General features: G+C 46.9%; 1 protein-coding gene across 1 annotated transcript in view; it reads left to right on the top strand.

Annotated features, from left to right (window-relative positions):
* LOC109876910 (vacuolar protein sorting-associated protein 13C-like) overlaps positions 1–17,468 on the top strand; it is a 225,678-nt gene that overhangs the window by 104,662 nt on the left and 103,548 nt on the right. The window contains 4 exon segments of the mRNA XM_031812890.1: positions 569–672; positions 796–963; positions 1,669–1,973; positions 3,756–3,900. Coding sequence (XP_031668750.1) covers positions 569–672; positions 796–963; positions 1,669–1,973; positions 3,756–3,900 — 722 coding nt within the window.

Genomic DNA, 17,468 nt, shown 5'->3' with positions numbered 1-17,468 from the left:
GGGCCTGTACAGAACCCTCAGGGGCCCGTACAGAACCCTCAGGGGCCCGTACAGAACCCTCAGGGGCCCGTACAGAACCCTCAGGGGCCCGTACAGAACCCTCAGGGGCCCGTAAAGAACCCTCAGGGGCCCGTACAGAACCCTCAGGGGCCCGTACAGAACCCTCAGGGGCCCGTACAGAACCCTCAGGGGCCCGTACAGAACCCTCAGGGGCCCGTACAGAACCCTCAGGGGCCCGTACAGAACCCTCAGGGGCCCGTACAGAACCCTCAGGGGCCCGTACAGAACCCTCAGGGGCCCGTACAGAACCCTCAGGGGCCCGTACAGAACCCTCAGGGGCCCGTACAGAACTCATAGGCTACACAATGTTGTCTTTTATACAGCTACACTTACATTTGATTATCATCTAGGGCTTTCGTAAGGGATTTCAGCCAAGGTTTGTATATGATGAAAGTCCCTAATATTTTTTGGGGGGGGTTATTTAAGTGTCTTGTGCTTGTGTGGTTTGCTGTTGACCTTTTTCTGAATTGATGTTAGCATCAGATCAACATTTTATCTTGTTGTACAGGTTTCAATGGATCCCTCCTGATGCAAGGGCCTCAAACCCACATCTCTGCCCGCCTTCGGGATTTCATCGTCATTAATGTTGACCCAAAAGGTATTCACAAAAAGGTAAGTCACAAAGTTAAACCACGAAAGATTTCAGTGACGGATGGAGATGCGACAGTATATCATTCAACCCGGTGAAATATTGCAGTTGAGTTTACCTGGTAACGGTTTGGTTCTCCGTTGCAGGCCATCTCTATCGTAGGAGACGAGGTGTTTAGTTTCAGTATGAGTCTGACCCCCAAGGCCACAGAGGGAGCCGGCTACGCAGACACCTCCAAGACCGACGGGAAGGTTCAGCTCAACGTGGGCTGTGTCCAAGTCGTCTACCTCCACAAGTTTGTCATGTCTTTGCTGGTGAGTCTCAGCGTGGGTACTGGAGTTGGTGAGTCTCAGCGTGGGTACTGGAGTTTGTCATGTCTTTGCTGGTGAGTCTCAGCGTGGGTACTGGAGTTTGTCATGTCTTTGCTGGTGAGTCTCAGCGTGGGTACTGGAGTTTGTCATGTCTTTGCTGGTGAGTCTCAGCGTGGGTACTGGAGAAATCTCTGACAACGGTCTTGAGTATTTAAAACTGATCTTTGTATTTAAGTGTGCAGAGACTCTTTCTTCAGTTCCTGGGTTTTTTCAGGAATCCTTGTTGGATGATTCCCAGTTAAGCAATACCTTACTAATTTCAGGAATCCTGGTTGGATGATTCCCAGTTCAGCGATACCTTACTAATTTCAGGAATCCTGGTTGGATGATTCCCAGTTCAGCGATACCTTACTAATTTCAGGAATCCTGGTTGGATGATTCCCAGTTCAGCGATACCTTACTAATTTCAGGAATCCTGGTTGGATGATTCCCAGTTCAGCGATACCTTACTAATTTCAGGAATCCTTTTTGGATGATTCCCAGTTCAGCGATACCTTACTAATTTCCGGAATCATCCGACTGGGATTCCTGGGAAAACATGAGAAGTTTCCGGAAGTTTAGCTGTCCTAGCTCGGTCTCCACTTTGATTCCTTTCTGGTGCCCTTTCCGCTAAAGAACTTCCCTCATCCATGTTTTCCGTCTCTTTAGAATTTCAGCAACAACTTCCAGACGGCCAAAGACGCGTTGAGTGTGGCCACGGCCCAGGCAGCAGAGAAGGCGGCCTCCAGCATCAGGGACTTTGCCCAGAAGAGCTTCCGTCTCTCCATGGACATCAGGTTGAAGGCCCCTCTCATCATCATCCCTCAGTCCTCCACCTCACACAATGCACTGGAGGTGGACCTGGGGCTCATCACCGTGAGCAACAGCTTCTCTCTACTTGCTGTGGAGGGATGTCCACTTCCTGCTGTCATTGACCACATGGACGTACAGCTCACACAGCTCAAACTGTCCAGGTCAGTGCATTCTGTTTAACACAGTCATCTTTTGCTTCATCAGTGCAGAAAGCAAGGGTTTAATGCCTGGTCCCAGATCAGAAAGCAAGGGTTTAATGCCTGGTCCCAGATCAGAAAGCAAGGGTTTAATGCCTGGTCCCAGATCAGAAAGCAAGGGTTTAATGCCTGGTCCCAGATCAGAAAGCAAGGGTTTAATGCCTGGTCCCAGATCAGAAAGCAAGGGTTTAATGCCTGGTCCCAGATCAGAAAGCAAGGGTTTAATGCCTGGTCCCAGATCAGAAAGCAAGGGTTTAATGCCTGGTCCCAGATCAGAAAGCAAGGGTTTAATGCCTGGTCCCAGATCAGAAAGCAAGGGTTTAATGCCTGGTCCCAGATCAGAAAGCAAGGGTTTAATGCCTGGTCCCAGATCAGAAAGCAAGGGTTTAGTGCCTGGTCCCAGATCAGAACGCAAGGATTTAATGCCTGGTCCCAGATCAGAAAGTAACGATTTAATGCCTGGTCTCAGATCAGAAAGCAAGGGTTTAATGCCTGGTCCCAGATCAGAAAGTAACGGTTTAATGCCTGGTCCCAGATCAGAAAGTAACGGTTTAATGCCTGGTCCCAGATCTGTATGAACGCTATCCAACTCCTCTGGCTACCGTTAGTTGTTAGAGTTGGTTCTCAAAGAACCGTCTGACTACCATTAGTCCTCTCATAACATCGACCCGGCACAACCTGACGAGGACTGGCCAACCCTCAGAACCTGGTTCCCTCTCTAGGTTTCATCCTAGCTTACTGCCTTTTCTAGGGAGTTTTTCCTAGCCACCAATGCATCTACATCGGCATTGCTGTGCTTTCTGTGGTTTCTGTTATAAGCAAAACTGCTGTTGTAAAAAGAGCTTCGTAAATAAATAAATTTAATTCATTTGATTTTGAGTTGTAAGAGGTGGTTCTCAAAGAAACTGCTTGGTTCAATCGTGGTCTTACTGAATAGGCTCGGGCGCTATACTGTATATATCATATACTGGGGTGTTTTGAAACGCAGACGGTATGATTTTCAATTCCGTAAAATAAATTCAGCGTGGCGCCCATAAAGCTCAGGGGGTTGAAGTCTACGCCTCTGCTTATAAGCTAACTATCTATCTGAGGCCTCCAGCTATACATTTGGGTTTGTAACTTCCTAGCCATGTGGCTAGATGGCAAGAACTAGCTTCTTGGTTAAAGCAGGAACAATCAGTCCCCTCCTGGATCAAGATCCCTGCTGGCTACATGGCCTGCTGCCTACATGGCCTGCTGGCTACATGGCCTGCTGGCTACATGGCCTGCTGCCTACATGGCCTGCTGCCTACATGGCCTGCTGGCTACAGGGCCTGCTGGCTACAGGGCCTGCTGGCTACAGGGCCTGCTGGCTACAGGGCCTGCTGGCTACATGGCCTGCTGGCTACAGGGCCTGCTGGCTACATGGCCTGCTGGCTACATGGCCTGCTGGCTACATGGCCTGCTGGCTACATGGCCTGCTGGCTACATGGCCTGCTGGTTACAGTAGATGGCCTGCTGGCTACAGTAGATGGCCTACTGGCTACACTACATGGCCTACTGGCTACACTACATGGCCTGTTGGCTACAGTAGATGGCCTGCTGGCTACATGGCCTGTTGGCTACAGTACATGGCCTGCTGGCTACATCCCTGGGTTGGTACAGGAATGGTATGAAAGTCTGGATGCCACCCTAATACTGTATACTGTAGCTAAATAAGCAAGTTGTCTAACTATCCTTGTCTATAATTTAGCTTTCTCTCATTAGGATTTACATGGAAAAAGACTCTCAGCCCAGTACTGAGCTGCTGGAGCCTGTCAACCTGCTCCTAACAGTGAAGAGGAACCTGGCTGCAGCATGGTACCAGAAGATGGCCGCCGTAGAGGTAGAGGGAGACCTCAAACCCATGAAGGTAGGAGCTAACAGGAACCGTAGAGGGAGACCTACAGACCATGAAGGTAGGACCTAACAGGAACCATAGAGGTAGACGGAGACCACGAAGGTAGGACCTAACAGGAACCATAGAGGTAGACGGAGACCACGAAGGTAGGACCTAACAGGAACCATAGAGGTAGACGGAGACCATGAAGGTAGGAGTTAACAGGAACCGTAGAGGTAGATAGAGACCATGAAGGTTAGGAGCTAACAGGAACCATAGAGGTAGATAGAGACCTACAGCCCATGAAGGTAGGAGTTAACAGGAACCATAGAGGTAGACAGAGACCTACAGCCCATGAAGGTAGGAGCTAACAGGAACCATAGAGGTAGACAGAGACCTACAGCCCATGAAGGTAGGAGCTAACAGGAACCATAGAGGTAGACAGAGACCTACAGACCATGAAGGTAGGAGTTAACAGGAACCATAGAGTTAGATAGAGACCATGAAGTTAGGAGATAACAGGAACCATAGAGGTAGATAGAGGCCTACAGCCCATGAAGGTAGGAGTTAACAGGAACCATAGAGGTAGATAGAGACCATGAAGGTAGGAGATAACAGGAACCATAGAGGTAGACCGAGACCATGAAGGTAGGAGATAACAGGAACCATAGAGGTAGATAGAGGCCTACAGCCCATGAAGGTAGGAGATAACAGGAACCATAGAGGTAGACAGAGACCATGAAGGTAGGAGATAACAGGAACCATAGAGGTAGATAGAGACCATGAAGGGTAGGAGTTAACAGGAACCACCATAGAGGTAGATAGAGACCCACAGCCCATGAAGGTAGGAGATAACAGGAACTACAATCATGTCTTTCCCTCGAAAAGAGTGGTTAGATAAAGATCTGTTTTGATACCAAGATGTTTGTATTGTAGCAGAGAAGCTGATTGAAGTTATCTTTACTCGTGTAATAATGTCACCCTCTCTGATACCTGAAATAACTATTTCCTTCAAGTTATAATAGCTGTCATATTGATAGTTGACCTCTGGTGGAAGAATGGTATTGGTAAGTTGTAGCTAGTTAAATTTGTGCAATGTCATCCCCTTCCTTTAGACTTGAAGTAGCTTTGTCCCTTAAACCATAACAGCCGACCGTTAATGATTTAGTCACACTAACTAACTTCTGACTTCTGCTTGCAGCCTGGTTTGGAATGTAAGGTACACGCTACAGTCCTCTAGGGTTTGACAGTAAGATAATCAAGGCCGGTAGTCTAGCGGTTAAGAGCGTTGGGGCCCAGTAACCGAAAGGTCGCTGGTTCAAATATGACGATGTGCTCTTGAGCAAGGCGCTTAACCCTAATTGCTCCTGTAAGTTGCTCTGGATAAGTGTGTTTGCTAAATGACTTAAATTGTAAAATTGTCAGCGAATTAGCATTAGCAAAGGCAACATTAGCATTAGCAAAGGCAACATTAGCATTAGCAAAGGTAACATTAGCATTAGCAAAGGCAACATTAGCATTAGCAAAGGCAACATTAGCATTAGCAAAGGCAACATTAGCATTAGCAAAGGCAACATTAGCATTAGCAAAGGCAACATTAGCATTAGCAAAGGCAACATTAGCATTAGCAAAGGCAACATTAGCATTAGCAAAGGCAACATTAGCATTAGCAAAGGCAACATTAGCAAAGGCAACATTAGCTTTACCTATAGCAACATTAGCATTAGCTTTACCTATAGCAACATTAACATTAGGCCTAACAAAGTTGTTTTATAGTTGAACTAATGCCCTGCTTCACATTAAAAAAAATATATAAAAAATAATACATTTGTTTTTTAAATTATTAATTTGATTAAAATGAATTGATTCTTTTAGACCATTATTTTTTATGAAACGAACGATTCACTTCACCGTTGTAGTAATGATTCGGTTTAATCCACTGTCAATTGAATCATGTGAATCAAAATAATAATTTGTGAATTGCGAACATTAATTTTAAGGGGAAAAAATAGATTAGCTATAGCCTTCCTTTTGTTGTTATGTGGCAAAATGCGTTTTGTAGATACTTCAAGTTGATTTAGTCATTACATTTATGGGACATTGCAACGTAATAGATGCTAGTCAGGTAAGATGAATATGACTAATCTAGAAGAAGTACATTTCCTGAAGAAAATGTGTTGTGCTTGCTTCAGCTGTCTAAAAAGGTCTGTATGCTAGTGAGAGCAACATTAGCATTAGCATTAGCTACAGCTCCGTCCTTTACGTCTCCTGTCTGTCCTCAGGTTATTTTGAGGCTCCTCTAGTTAGCATTAGCATTAGCTACAGCTCCATCCTTTACGTCTCCTGTCTGTCCTCGGGTTATTTTGAGGCTCCTCTAGTTAGCATTAGCATTAGCTACAGCTCCATCCTATACGTCTCCTGTCTGTCCTCGGGTTATTTTGAGGCTCCTCTAGTTAGCATTAGCATTAGCTACAGCTCCATCCTATACGTCTCCTGTCGGTCCTCGAGTTATTTTGAGGCTCCTCTAGTTAGCATTAGCATTAGCTACAGCTCCGTCCTATACGTCTCCTGTCGGTCCTCGAGTTATTTTGAGGCTCCTCTAGTTAACATTAGCATTAGCTACAGCTCCGTCCTATACGTCTCCTGTCTGTCCTCGAGTTATTTTGAGGCTCCTCTAGTTAGCATTAGCATTAGCATTAGCTACAGCTCCGTCCTATACGTCTCCTGTCGGTCCTCGGGTTATTTTGAGGCTCCTCTAGTTAGCATTAGCATTAGCTACAGCTCCGTCCTATACGTCTCCTGTCTGTCCTCGAGTTATTTTGAGGCTCCTCTAGTTAGCATTAGCATTAGCTACAGCTCCGTCCTATACGTCTCCTGTCGGTTCTCGGGTTATTTTGAGGCTCCTCTAGTTAGCATTAGCATTAGCTACAGCTCCGTCCTATACGTCTCCTGTCTGTCCTCGAGTTATTTTGAGGCTCCTCTAGTTAGCATTAGCATTAGCTACAGCTCCGTCCTATACGTCTCCTGTCGGTTCTCGGGTTATTTTGAGGCTCCTCTAGTTAGCATTAGCTACAGCTCCGTCCTATACGTCTCCTGTCTGTCCTCGGGTTATTTTGAGGCTCCTCTAGTTAGCATTAGCATTAGCTACAGCTCCGTCCTATACGTCTCCTGTCTGTCCTCGAGTTATTTTGAGGCTCCTCTAGTTAACATTAGCATTAGCTACAGCTCCGTCCTATACGTCTCCTGTCTGTCCTCGGGTTATTTTGAGGCTCCTCTAGTTAGCATTAGCTACAGCTCCGTCCTATACGTCTCCTGTCTGTCCTCGAGTTATTTTGAGGCTCCTCTAGTTAGCATTAGCATTAGCTACAGCTCCGTCCTATACGTCTCCTGTCTGTCCTCGGGTTATTTTGAGGCTCCTCTAGTTAGCATTAGCATTAGCTACAGCTCCATCCTATACGTCTCCTGTCTGTCCTCGAGTTATTTTGAGGCTCCTCTAGTTAGCATTAGCATTAGCATTAGCTACAGCTCCGTCCTATACGTCTCCTGTCTGTCCTCGAGTTATTTTGAGGCTCCTCTAGTTAACATTAGCATTAGCTACAGCTCCGTCCTATACGTCTCCTGTCTGTCCTCGGGTTATTTTGAGGCTCCTCTAGTTAGCATTAGCTACAGCTCCGTCCTATACGTCTCCTGTCTGTCCTCGAGTTATTTTGAGGCTCCTCTAGTTAGCATTAGCATTAGCTACAGCTCCATCCTATACGTCTCCTGTCGGTCCTCGGGTTATTTTGAGGCTCCTCTAGTTAGCATTAGCTACAGCTCCGTCCTATACGTCTCCTGTCTGTCCTCGGGTTATTTTGAGGCTCCTCTAGTTAGCATTAGCATTAGCTACAGCTCCATCCTATACGTCTCCTGTCGGTCCTCGAGTTATTTTGAGGCTCCTCTAGTTAGCATTAGCATTAGCTACAGCTCCATCCTATACGTCTCCTGTCTGTCCTCGAGTTATTTTGAGGCTCCTCTAGTTAGCATTAGCATTAGCTACAGCTCCGTCCTATACGTCTCCTGTCTGTCCTCGAGTTATTTTGAGGCTCCTCTAGTTAGCATTAGCATTAGCTACAGCTCCGTCCTATACGTCTCCTGTCTGTCCTCGGGTTATTTTGAGGCTCCTCTAGTTAGCATTAGCATTAGCTACAGCTCCGTCCTATACGTCTCCTGTCTGTCCTCGGGTTATTTTGAGGCTCCTCTAGTTAGCATTAGCATTAGCTACAGCTTCATCCGATACGTCTCCTGTCTGTCCTCGAGTTATTTTGAGGCTCCTCTAGTTAGCATTAGCATTAGCTACAGCTCCGTCCTATACGTCTCCTGTCTGTCCTCGAGTTATTTTGAGGCTCCTCTAGTTAGCATTAGCATTAGCTACAGCTCCGTCCTATACGTCTCCTGTCGGTTCTCGGGTTATTTTGAGGCTCCTCTAGTTAGCATTAGCTACAGCTCCGTCCTATACGTCTCCTGTCTGTCCTCGGGTTATTTTGAGGCTCCTCTAGTTAGCATTAGCATTAGCTACAGCTCCGTCCTATACGTCTCCTGTCTGTCCTCGAGTTATTTTGAGGCTCCTCTAGTTAACATTAGCATTAGCTACAGCTCCGTCCTATACGTCTCCTGTCTGTCCTCGGGTTATTTTGAGGCTCCTCTAGTTAGCATTAGCTACAGCTCCGTCCTATACGTCTCCTGTCTGTCCTCGAGTTATTTTGAGGCTCCTCTAGTTAGCATTAGCATTAGCTACAGCTCCATCCTATACGTCTCCTGTCGGTCCTCGGGTTATTTTGAGGCTCCTCTAGTTAGCATTAGCTACAGCTCCGTCCTATACGTCTCCTGTCTGTCCTCGGGTTATTTTGAGGCTCCTCTAGTTAGCATTAGCATTAGCTACAGCTCCATCCTATACGTCTCCTGTCTGTCCTCGAGTTATTTTGAGGCTCCTCTAGTTAGCATTAGCATTAGCATTAGCTACAGCTCCGTCCTATACGTCTCCTGTCTGTCCTCGAGTTATTTTGAGGCTCCTCTAGTTAACATTAGCATTAGCTACAGCTCCGTCCTATACGTCTCCTGTCTGTCCTCGGGTTATTTTGAGGCTCCTCTAGTTAGCATTAGCTACAGCTCCGTCCTATACGTCTCCTGTCTGTCCTCGAGTTATTTTGAGGCTCCTCTAGTTAGCATTAGCATTAGCTACAGCTCCATCCTATACGTCTCCTGTCGGTCCTCGGGTTATTTTGAGGCTCCTCTAGTTAGCATTAGCTACAGCTCCGTCCTATACGTCTCCTGTCTGTCCTCGGGTTATTTTGAGGCTCCTCTAGTTAGCATTAGCATTAGCTACAGCTCCATCCTATACGTCTCCTGTCTGTCCTCGAGTTATTTTGAGGCTCCTCTAGTTAGCATTAGCATTAGCATTAGCTACAGCTCCGTCCTATACGTCTCCTGTCTGTCCTCGAGTTATTTTGAGGCTCCTCTAGTTAGCATTAGCTACAGCTCCGTCCTATACGTCTCCTGTCGGTCCTCGGGTTATTTTGAGGCTCCTCTAGTTAGCATTAGCATTAGCTACAGCTCCGTCCTATACGTCTCCTGTCTGTCCTCGGGTTATTTTGAGGCTCCTCTAGTTAGCATTAGCATTAGCTACAGCTTCATCCGATACGTCTCCTGTCTGTCCTCGAGTTATTTTGAGGCTCCTCTAGTTAGCATTAGCATTAGCTACAGCTCCGTCCTATACGTCTCCTGTCTGTCCTCGAGTTATTTTGAGGCTCCTCTAGTTAGCATTAGCATTAGCTACAGCTCCGTCCTATACGTCTCCTGTCGGTTCTCGGGTTATTTTGAGGCTCCTCTAGTTAGCATTAGCTACAGCTCCGTCCTATACGTCTCCTGTCTGTCCTCGGGTTATTTTGAGGCTCCTCTAGTTAGCATTAGCATTAGCTACAGCTCCATCCTATACGTCTCCTGTCTGTCCTCGAGTTATTTTGAGGCTCCTCTAGTTAGCATTAGCATTAGCATTAGCTACAGCTCCGTCCTATACGTCTCCTGTCTGTCCTCGAGTTATTTTGAGGCTCCTCTAGTTAGCATTAGCATTAGCTACAGCTCCGTCCTATACGTCTCCTGTCGGTCCTCGAGTTATTTTGAGGCTCCTCTAGTTAACATTAGCTACAGCTCCGTCCTATACGTCTCCTGTCTGTCCTCGAGTTATTTTGAGGCTCCTCTAGTTAGCATTAGCATTAGCTACAGCTCCGTCCTATACGTCTCCTGTCGGTCCTCGGGTTATTTTGAGGCTCCTCTAGTTAGCATTAGCATTAGCTACAGCTCCGTCCTATACGTCTCCTGTCTGTCCTCGAGTTATTTTGAGGCTCCTCTAGTTAGCATTAGCATTAGCTACAGCTCCGTCCTATACGTCTCCTGTCGGTTCTCGGGTTATTTTGAGGCTCCTCTAGTTAGCATTAGCATTAGCTACAGCTCCGTCCTATACGTCTCCTGTCTGTCCTCGAGTTATTTTGAGGCTCCTCTAGTTAGCATTAGCATTAGCTACAGCTCCGTCCTATACGTCTCCTGTCTGTCCTCGGGTTATTTTGAGGCTCCTCTAGTTAGCATTAGCATTAGCTACAGCTCCGTCCTATACGTCTCCTGTCTGTCCTCGGGTTATTTTGAGGCTCCTCTAGTTAGCATTAGCATTAGCTACAGCTTCATCCGATACGTCTCCTGTCTGTCCTCGAGTTATTTTGAGGCTCCTCTAGTTAGCATTAGCATTAGCTACAGCTCCGTCCTATACGTCTCCTGTCTGTCCTCGAGTTATTTTGAGGCTCCTCTAGTTAGCATTAGCATTAGCTACAGCTCCGTCCTATACGTCTCCTGTCGGTTCTCGGGTTATTTTGAGGCTCCTCTAGTTAGCATTAGCTACAGCTCCGTCCTATACGTCTCCTGTCTGTCCTCGGGTTATTTTGAGGCTCCTCTAGTTAGCATTAGCATTAGCTACAGCTCCGTCCTATACGTCTCCTGTCTGTCCTCGAGTTATTTTGAGGCTCCTCTAGTTAACATTAGCATTAGCTACAGCTCCGTCCTATACGTCTCCTGTCTGTCCTCGGGTTATTTTGAGGCTCCTCTAGTTAGCATTAGCTACAGCTCCATCCTATACGTCTCCTGTCGGTCCTCGGGTTATTTTGAGGCTCCTCTAGTTAGCATTAGCTACAGCTCCGTCCTATACGTCTCCTGTCTGTCCTCGGGTTATTTTGAGGCTCCTCTAGTTAGCATTAGCATTAGCTACAGCTCCATCCTATACGTCTCCTGTCTGTCCTCGAGTTATTTTGAGGCTCCTCTAGTTAGCATTAGCATTAGCATTAGCTACAGCTCCGTCCTATACGTCTCCTGTCTGTCCTCAAGTTATTTTGAGGCTCCTCTAGTTAACATTAGCATTAGCTACAGCTCCGTCCTATACGTCTCCTGTCTGTCCTCGGGTTATTTTGAGGCTCCTCTAGTTAGCATTAGCTACAGCTCCGTCCTATACGTCTCCTGTCTGTCCTCGAGTTATTTTGAGGCTCCTCTAGTTAGCATTAGCATTAGCTACAGCTCCATCCTATACGTCTCCTGTCGGTCCTCGGGTTATTTTGAGGCTCCTCTAGTTAGCATTAGCTACAGCTCCGTCCTATACGTCTCCTGTCTGTCCTCGGGTTATTTTGAGGCTCCTCTAGTTAGCATTAGCATTAGCTACAGCTCCGTCCTATACGTCTCCTGTCGGTCCTCGAGTTATTTTGAGGCTCCTCTAGTTAACATTAGCATTAGCTACAGCTCCGTCCTATACGTCTCCTGTCTGTCCTCGAGTTATTTTGAGGCTCCTCTAGTTAGCATTAGCATTAGCTACAGCTCCGTCCTATACGTCTCCTGTCTGTCCTCGGGTTATTTTGAGGCTCCTCTAGTTAGCATTAGCATTAGCTACAGCTCCGTCCTATACGTCTCCTGTCTGTCCTCGGGTTATTTTGAGGCTCCTCTAGTTAGCATTAGCATTAGCTACAGCTTCATCCGATACGTCTCCTGTCTGTCCTCGAGTTATTTTGAGGCTCCTCTAGTTAGCATTAGCATTAGCTACAGCTCCGTCCTATACGTCTCCTGTCTGTCCTCGAGTTATTTTGAGGCTCCTCTAGTTAGCATTAGCATTAGCTACAGCTCCGTCCTATACGTCTCCTGTCGGTTCTCGGGTTATTTTGAGGCTCCTCTAGTTAGCATTAGCTACAGCTCCGTCCTATACGTCTCCTGTCTGTCCTCGGGTTATTTTGAGGCTCCTCTAGTTAGCATTAGCATTAGCTACAGCTCCGTCCTATACGTCTCCTGTCTGTCCTCGAGTTATTTTGAGGCTCCTCTAGTTAACATTAGCATTAGCTACAGCTCCGTCCTATACGTCTCCTGTCTGTCCTCGGGTTATTTTGAGGCTCCTCTAGTTAGCATTAGCTACAGCTCCGTCCTATACGTCTCCTGTCTGTCCTCGAGTTATTTTGAGGCTCCTCTAGTTAGCATTAGCATTAGCTACAGCTCCATCCTATACGTCTCCTGTCGGTCCTCGGGTTATTTTGAGGCTCCTCTAGTTAGCATTAGCTACAGCTCCGTCCTATACGTCTCCTGTCTGTCCTCGGGTTATTTTGAGGCTCCTCTAGTTAGCATTAGCATTAGCTACAGCTCCATCCTATACGTCTCCTGTCTGTCCTCGAGTTATTTTGAGGCTCCTCTAGTTAGCATTAGCATTAGCATTAGCTACAGCTCCGTCCTATACGTCTCCTGTCTGTCCTCGAGTTATTTTGAGGCTCCTCTAGTTAGCATTAGCTACAGCTCCGTCCTATACGTCTCCTGTCGGTCCTCGGGTTATTTTGAGGCTCCTCTAGTTAGCATTAGCATTAGCTACAGCTCCGTCCTATACGTCTCCTGTCTGTCCTCGAGTTATTTTGAGGCTCCTCTAGTTAGCATTAGCATTAGCTACAGCTTCATCCGATACGTCTCCTGTCTGTCCTCGAGTTATTTTGAGGCTCCTCTAGTTAGCATTAGCATTAGCTACAGCTCCGTCCTATACGTCTCCTGTCTGTCCTCGAGTTATTTTGAGGCTCCTCTAGTTAGCATTAGCATTAGCTACAGCTCCGTCCTATACGTCTCCTGTCTGTCCTCGAGTTATTTTGAGGCTCCTCTAGTTAACATTAGCATTAGCTACAGCTCCGTCCTATACGTCTCCTGTCTGTCCTCGGGTTATTTTGAGGCTCCTCTAGTTAGCATTAGCTACAGCTCCGTCCTATACGTCTCCTGTCTGTCCTCGAGTTATTTTGAGGCTCCTCTAGTTAGCATTAGCATTAGCTACAGCTCCATCCTATACGTCTCCTGTCGGTCCTCGGGTTATTTTGAGGCTCCTCTAGTTAGCATTAGCTACAGCTCCGTCCTATACGTCTCCTGTCTGTCCTCGGGTTATTTTGAGGCTCCTCTAGTTAGCATTAGCATTAGCTACAGCTCCATCCTATACGTCTCCTGTCTGTCCTCGAGTTATTTTGAGGCTCCTCTAGTTAGCATTAGCATTAGCATTAGCTACAGCTCCGTCCTATACGTCTCCTGTCTGTCCTCGAGTTATTTTGAGGCTCCTCTAGTTAGCATTAGCATTAGCTACAGCTCCGTCCTATACGTCTCCTGTCTGTCCTCGAGTTATTTTGAGGCTCCTCTAGTTAGCATTAGCATTAGCTACAGCTCCGTCCTATACGTCTCCTGTCGGTCCTCGAGTTATTTTGAGGCTCCTCTAGTTAACATTAGCATTAGCTACAGCTCCGTCCTATACGTCTCCTGTCTGTCCTCGAGTTATTTTGAGGCTCCTCTAGTTAGCATTAGCATTAGCTACAGCTCCATCCTATACGTCTCCGGTCAGTCCTCGAGTTATTTTGAGGCTCCTCTAGTTAACATTAGCATTAGCTACAGCTCCGTCCTATACGTCTCCTGTCGGTCCTCGGGTTATTTTGAGGCTCCTCTAGTTAGCATTAGCATTAGCATTAGCTACAGCTCCGTCCTATACGTCTCCTGTCTGTCCTCGGGTTATTTTGAGGCTCCTCTAGTTAGCATTAGCATTAGCTACAGCTCCGTCCTATACGTCTCCTGTCTGTCCTCGAGTTATTTTGAGGCTCCTCTAGTTAACATTAGCATTAGCTACAGCTCCGTCCTATACGTCTCCTGTCTGTCCTCGAGTTATTTTGAGGCTCCTCTAGTTAACATTAGCATTAGCTACAGCTCCGTCCTATACGTCTCCTGTCTGTCCTCGAGTTATTTTGAGGCTCCTCTAGTTAGCATTAGCATTAGCTACAGCTCCGTCCTATACGTCTCCTGTCGGTCCTCGGGTTATTTTGAGGCTCCTCTAGTTAGCATTAGCATTAGCATTAGCTCCGTCCTATACGTCTCCTGTCTGTCCTCGGGTTATTTTGAGGCTCCTCTAGTTAGCATTAGCTACAGCTCCGTCCTATACGTCTCCTGTCGGTCCTCGAGTTATTTTGAGGCTCCTCTAGTTAGCATTAGCTACAGCTCCGTCCTATACGTCTCCTGTCGGTCCTCGAGTTATTTTGAGGCTCCTCTAGTTAGCATTAGCATTAGCATTAGCTACAGCTCCGTCCTATACGTCTCCTGTCTGTCCTCGAGTTATTTTGAGGCTCCTCTAGTTAGCATTAGCATTAGCTACAGCTCCGTCCTATACGTCTCCTGTCGGTCCTCGAGTTATTTTGAGGCTCCTCTAGTTAACATTAGCTACAGCTCCGTCCTATACGTCTCCTGTCTGTCCTCGAGTTATTTTGAGGCTCCTCTAGTTAGCATTAGCATTAGCTACAGCTCCGTCCTATACGTCTCCTGTCGGTCCTCGGGTTATTTTGAGGCTCCTCTAGTTAGCATTAGCATTAGCTACAGCTCCGTCCTATACGTCTCCTGTCTGTCCTCGAGTTATTTTGAGGCTCCTCTAGTTAGCATTAGCATTAGCTACAGCTCCGTCCTATACGTCTCCTGTCGGTTCTCGGGTTATTTTGAGGCTCCTCTAGTTAGCATTAGCATTAGCTACAGCTCCGTCCTATACGTCTCCTGTCTGTCCTCGAGTTATTTTGAGGCTCCTCTAGTTAGCATTAGCATTAGCTACAGCTCCGTCCTATACGTCTCCTGTCTGTCCTCGGGTTATTTTGAGGCTCCTCTAGTTAGCATTAGCATTAGCTACAGCTCCGTCCTATACGTCTCCTGTCTGTCCTCGGGTTATTTTGAGGCTCCTCTAGTTAGCATTAGCATTAGCTACAGCTTCATCCGATACGTCTCCTGTCTGTCCTCGAGTTATTTTGAGGCTCCTCTAGTTAGCATTAGCATTAGCTACAGCTCCGTCCTATACGTCTCCTGTCTGTCCTCGAGTTATTTTGAGGCTCCTCTAGTTAGCATTAGCATTAGCTACAGCTCCGTCCTATACGTCTCCTGTCGGTTCTCGGGTTATTTTGAGGCTCCTCTAGTTAGCATTAGCTACAGCTCCGTCCTATACGTCTCCTGTCTGTCCTCGGGTTATTTTGAGGCTCCTCTAGTTAGCATTAGCATTAGCTACAGCTCCGTCCTATACGTCTCCTGTCTGTCCTCGAGTTATTTTGAGGCTCCTCTAGTTAACATTAGCATTAGCTACAGCTCCGTCCTATACGTCTCCTGTCTGTCCTCGGGTTATTTTGAGGCTCCTCTAGTTAGCATTAGCTACAGCTCCATCCTATACGTCTCCTGTCGGTCCTCGGGTTATTTTGAGGCTCCTCTAGTTAGCATTAGCTACAGCTCCGTCCTATACGTCTCCTGTCTGTCCTCGGGTTATTTTGAGGCTCCTCTAGTTAGCATTAGCATTAGCTACAGCTCCATCCTATACGTCTCCTGTCTGTCCTCGAGTTATTTTGAGGCTCCTCTAGTTAGCATTAGCATTAGCATTAGCTACAGCTCCGTCCTATACGTCTCCTGTCTGTCCTCGAGTTATTTTGAGGCTCCTCTAGTTAACATTAGCATTAGCTACAGCTCCGTCCTATACGTCTCCTGTCTGTCCTCGGGTTATTTTGAGGCTCCTCTAGTTAGCATTAGCTACAGCTCCGTCCTATACGTCTCCTGTCTGTCCTCGAGTTATTTTGAGGCTCCTCTAGTTAGCATTAGCATTAGCTACAGCTCCATCCTATACGTCTCCTGTCGGTCCTCGGGTTATTTTGAGGCTCCTCTAGTTAGCATTAGCTACAGCTCCGTCCTATACGTCTCCTGTCTGTCCTCGGGTTATTTTGAGGCTCCTCTAGTTAGCATTAGCATTAGCTACAGCTCCATCCTATACGTCTCCTGTCGGTCCTCGAGTTATTTTGAGGCTCCTCTAGTTAGCATTAGCATTAGCTACAGCTCCGTCCTATACGTCTCCTGTCGGTCCTCGAGTTATTTTGAGGCTCCTCTAGTTAACATTAGCATTAGCTACAGCTCCGTCCTATACGTCTCCTGTCTGTCCTCGAGTTATTTTGAGGCTCCTCTAGTTAGCATTAGCATTAGCTACAGCTCCGTCCTATACGTCTCCTGTCTGTCCTCGGGTTATTTTGAGGCTCCTCTAGTTAGCATTAGCATTAGCTACAGCTCCGTCCTATACGTCTCCTGTCTGTCCTCGGGTTATTTTGAGGCTCCTCTAGTTAGCATTAGCATTAGCTACAGCTTCATCCGATACGTCTCCTGTCTGTCCTCGAGTTATTTTGAGGCTCCTCTAGTTAGCATTAGCATTAGCTACAGCTCCGTCCTATACGTCTCCTGTCTGTCCTCGAGTTATTTTGAGGCTCCTCTAGTTAGCATTAGCATTAGCTACAGCTCCGTCCTATACGTCTCCTGTCGGTTCTCGGGTTATTTTGAGGCTCCTCTAGTTAGCATTAGCTACAGCTCCGTCCTATACGTCTCCTGTCTGTCCTCGGGTTATTTTGAGGCTCCTCTAGTTAGCATTAGCATTAGCTACAGCTCCATCCTATACGTCTCCTGTCGGTCCTCGGGTTATTTTGAGGCTCCTCTAGTTAGCATTAGCTACAGCTCCGTCCTATACGTCTCCTGTCTGTCCTCGGGTTATTTTGAGGCTCCTCTAGTTAGCATTAGCATTAGCTACAGCTCCATCCTATACGTCTCCTGTCTGTCCTCGAGTTATTTTGAGGCTCCTCTAGTTAGCATTAGCATTAGCATTAGCTACAGCTCCGTCCTATACGTCTCCTGTCTGTCCTCGAGTTATTTTGAGGCTCCTCTAGTTAGCATTAGCTACAGCTCCGTCCTATACGTCTCCTGTCGGTCCTCGGGTTATTTTGAGGCTCCTCTAGTTAGCATTAGCATTAGCTACAGCTCCGTCCTATACGTCTCCTGTCTGTCCTCGAGTTATTTTGAGGCTCCTCTAGTTAGCATTAGCATTAGCTACAGCTTCATCCGATACGTCTCCTGTCTGTCCTCGAGTTATTTTGAGGCTCCTCTAGTTAGCATTAGCATTAGCTACAGCTCCGTCCTATACGTCTCCTGTCTGTCCTCGAGTTATTTTGAGGCTCCTCTAGTTAGCATTAGCATTAGCTACAGCTCCGTCC

This window comes from Oncorhynchus kisutch, unplaced genomic scaffold (assembly GCF_002021735.2).
Source record: "Oncorhynchus kisutch isolate 150728-3 unplaced genomic scaffold, Okis_V2 Okis03b-Okis08b_hom, whole genome shotgun sequence".
In the NCBI taxonomy this organism is placed as follows: domain Eukaryota; kingdom Metazoa; phylum Chordata; class Actinopteri; order Salmoniformes; family Salmonidae; genus Oncorhynchus; species Oncorhynchus kisutch.
This window is presented reverse-complemented; position numbering and strand designations above follow the sequence as displayed.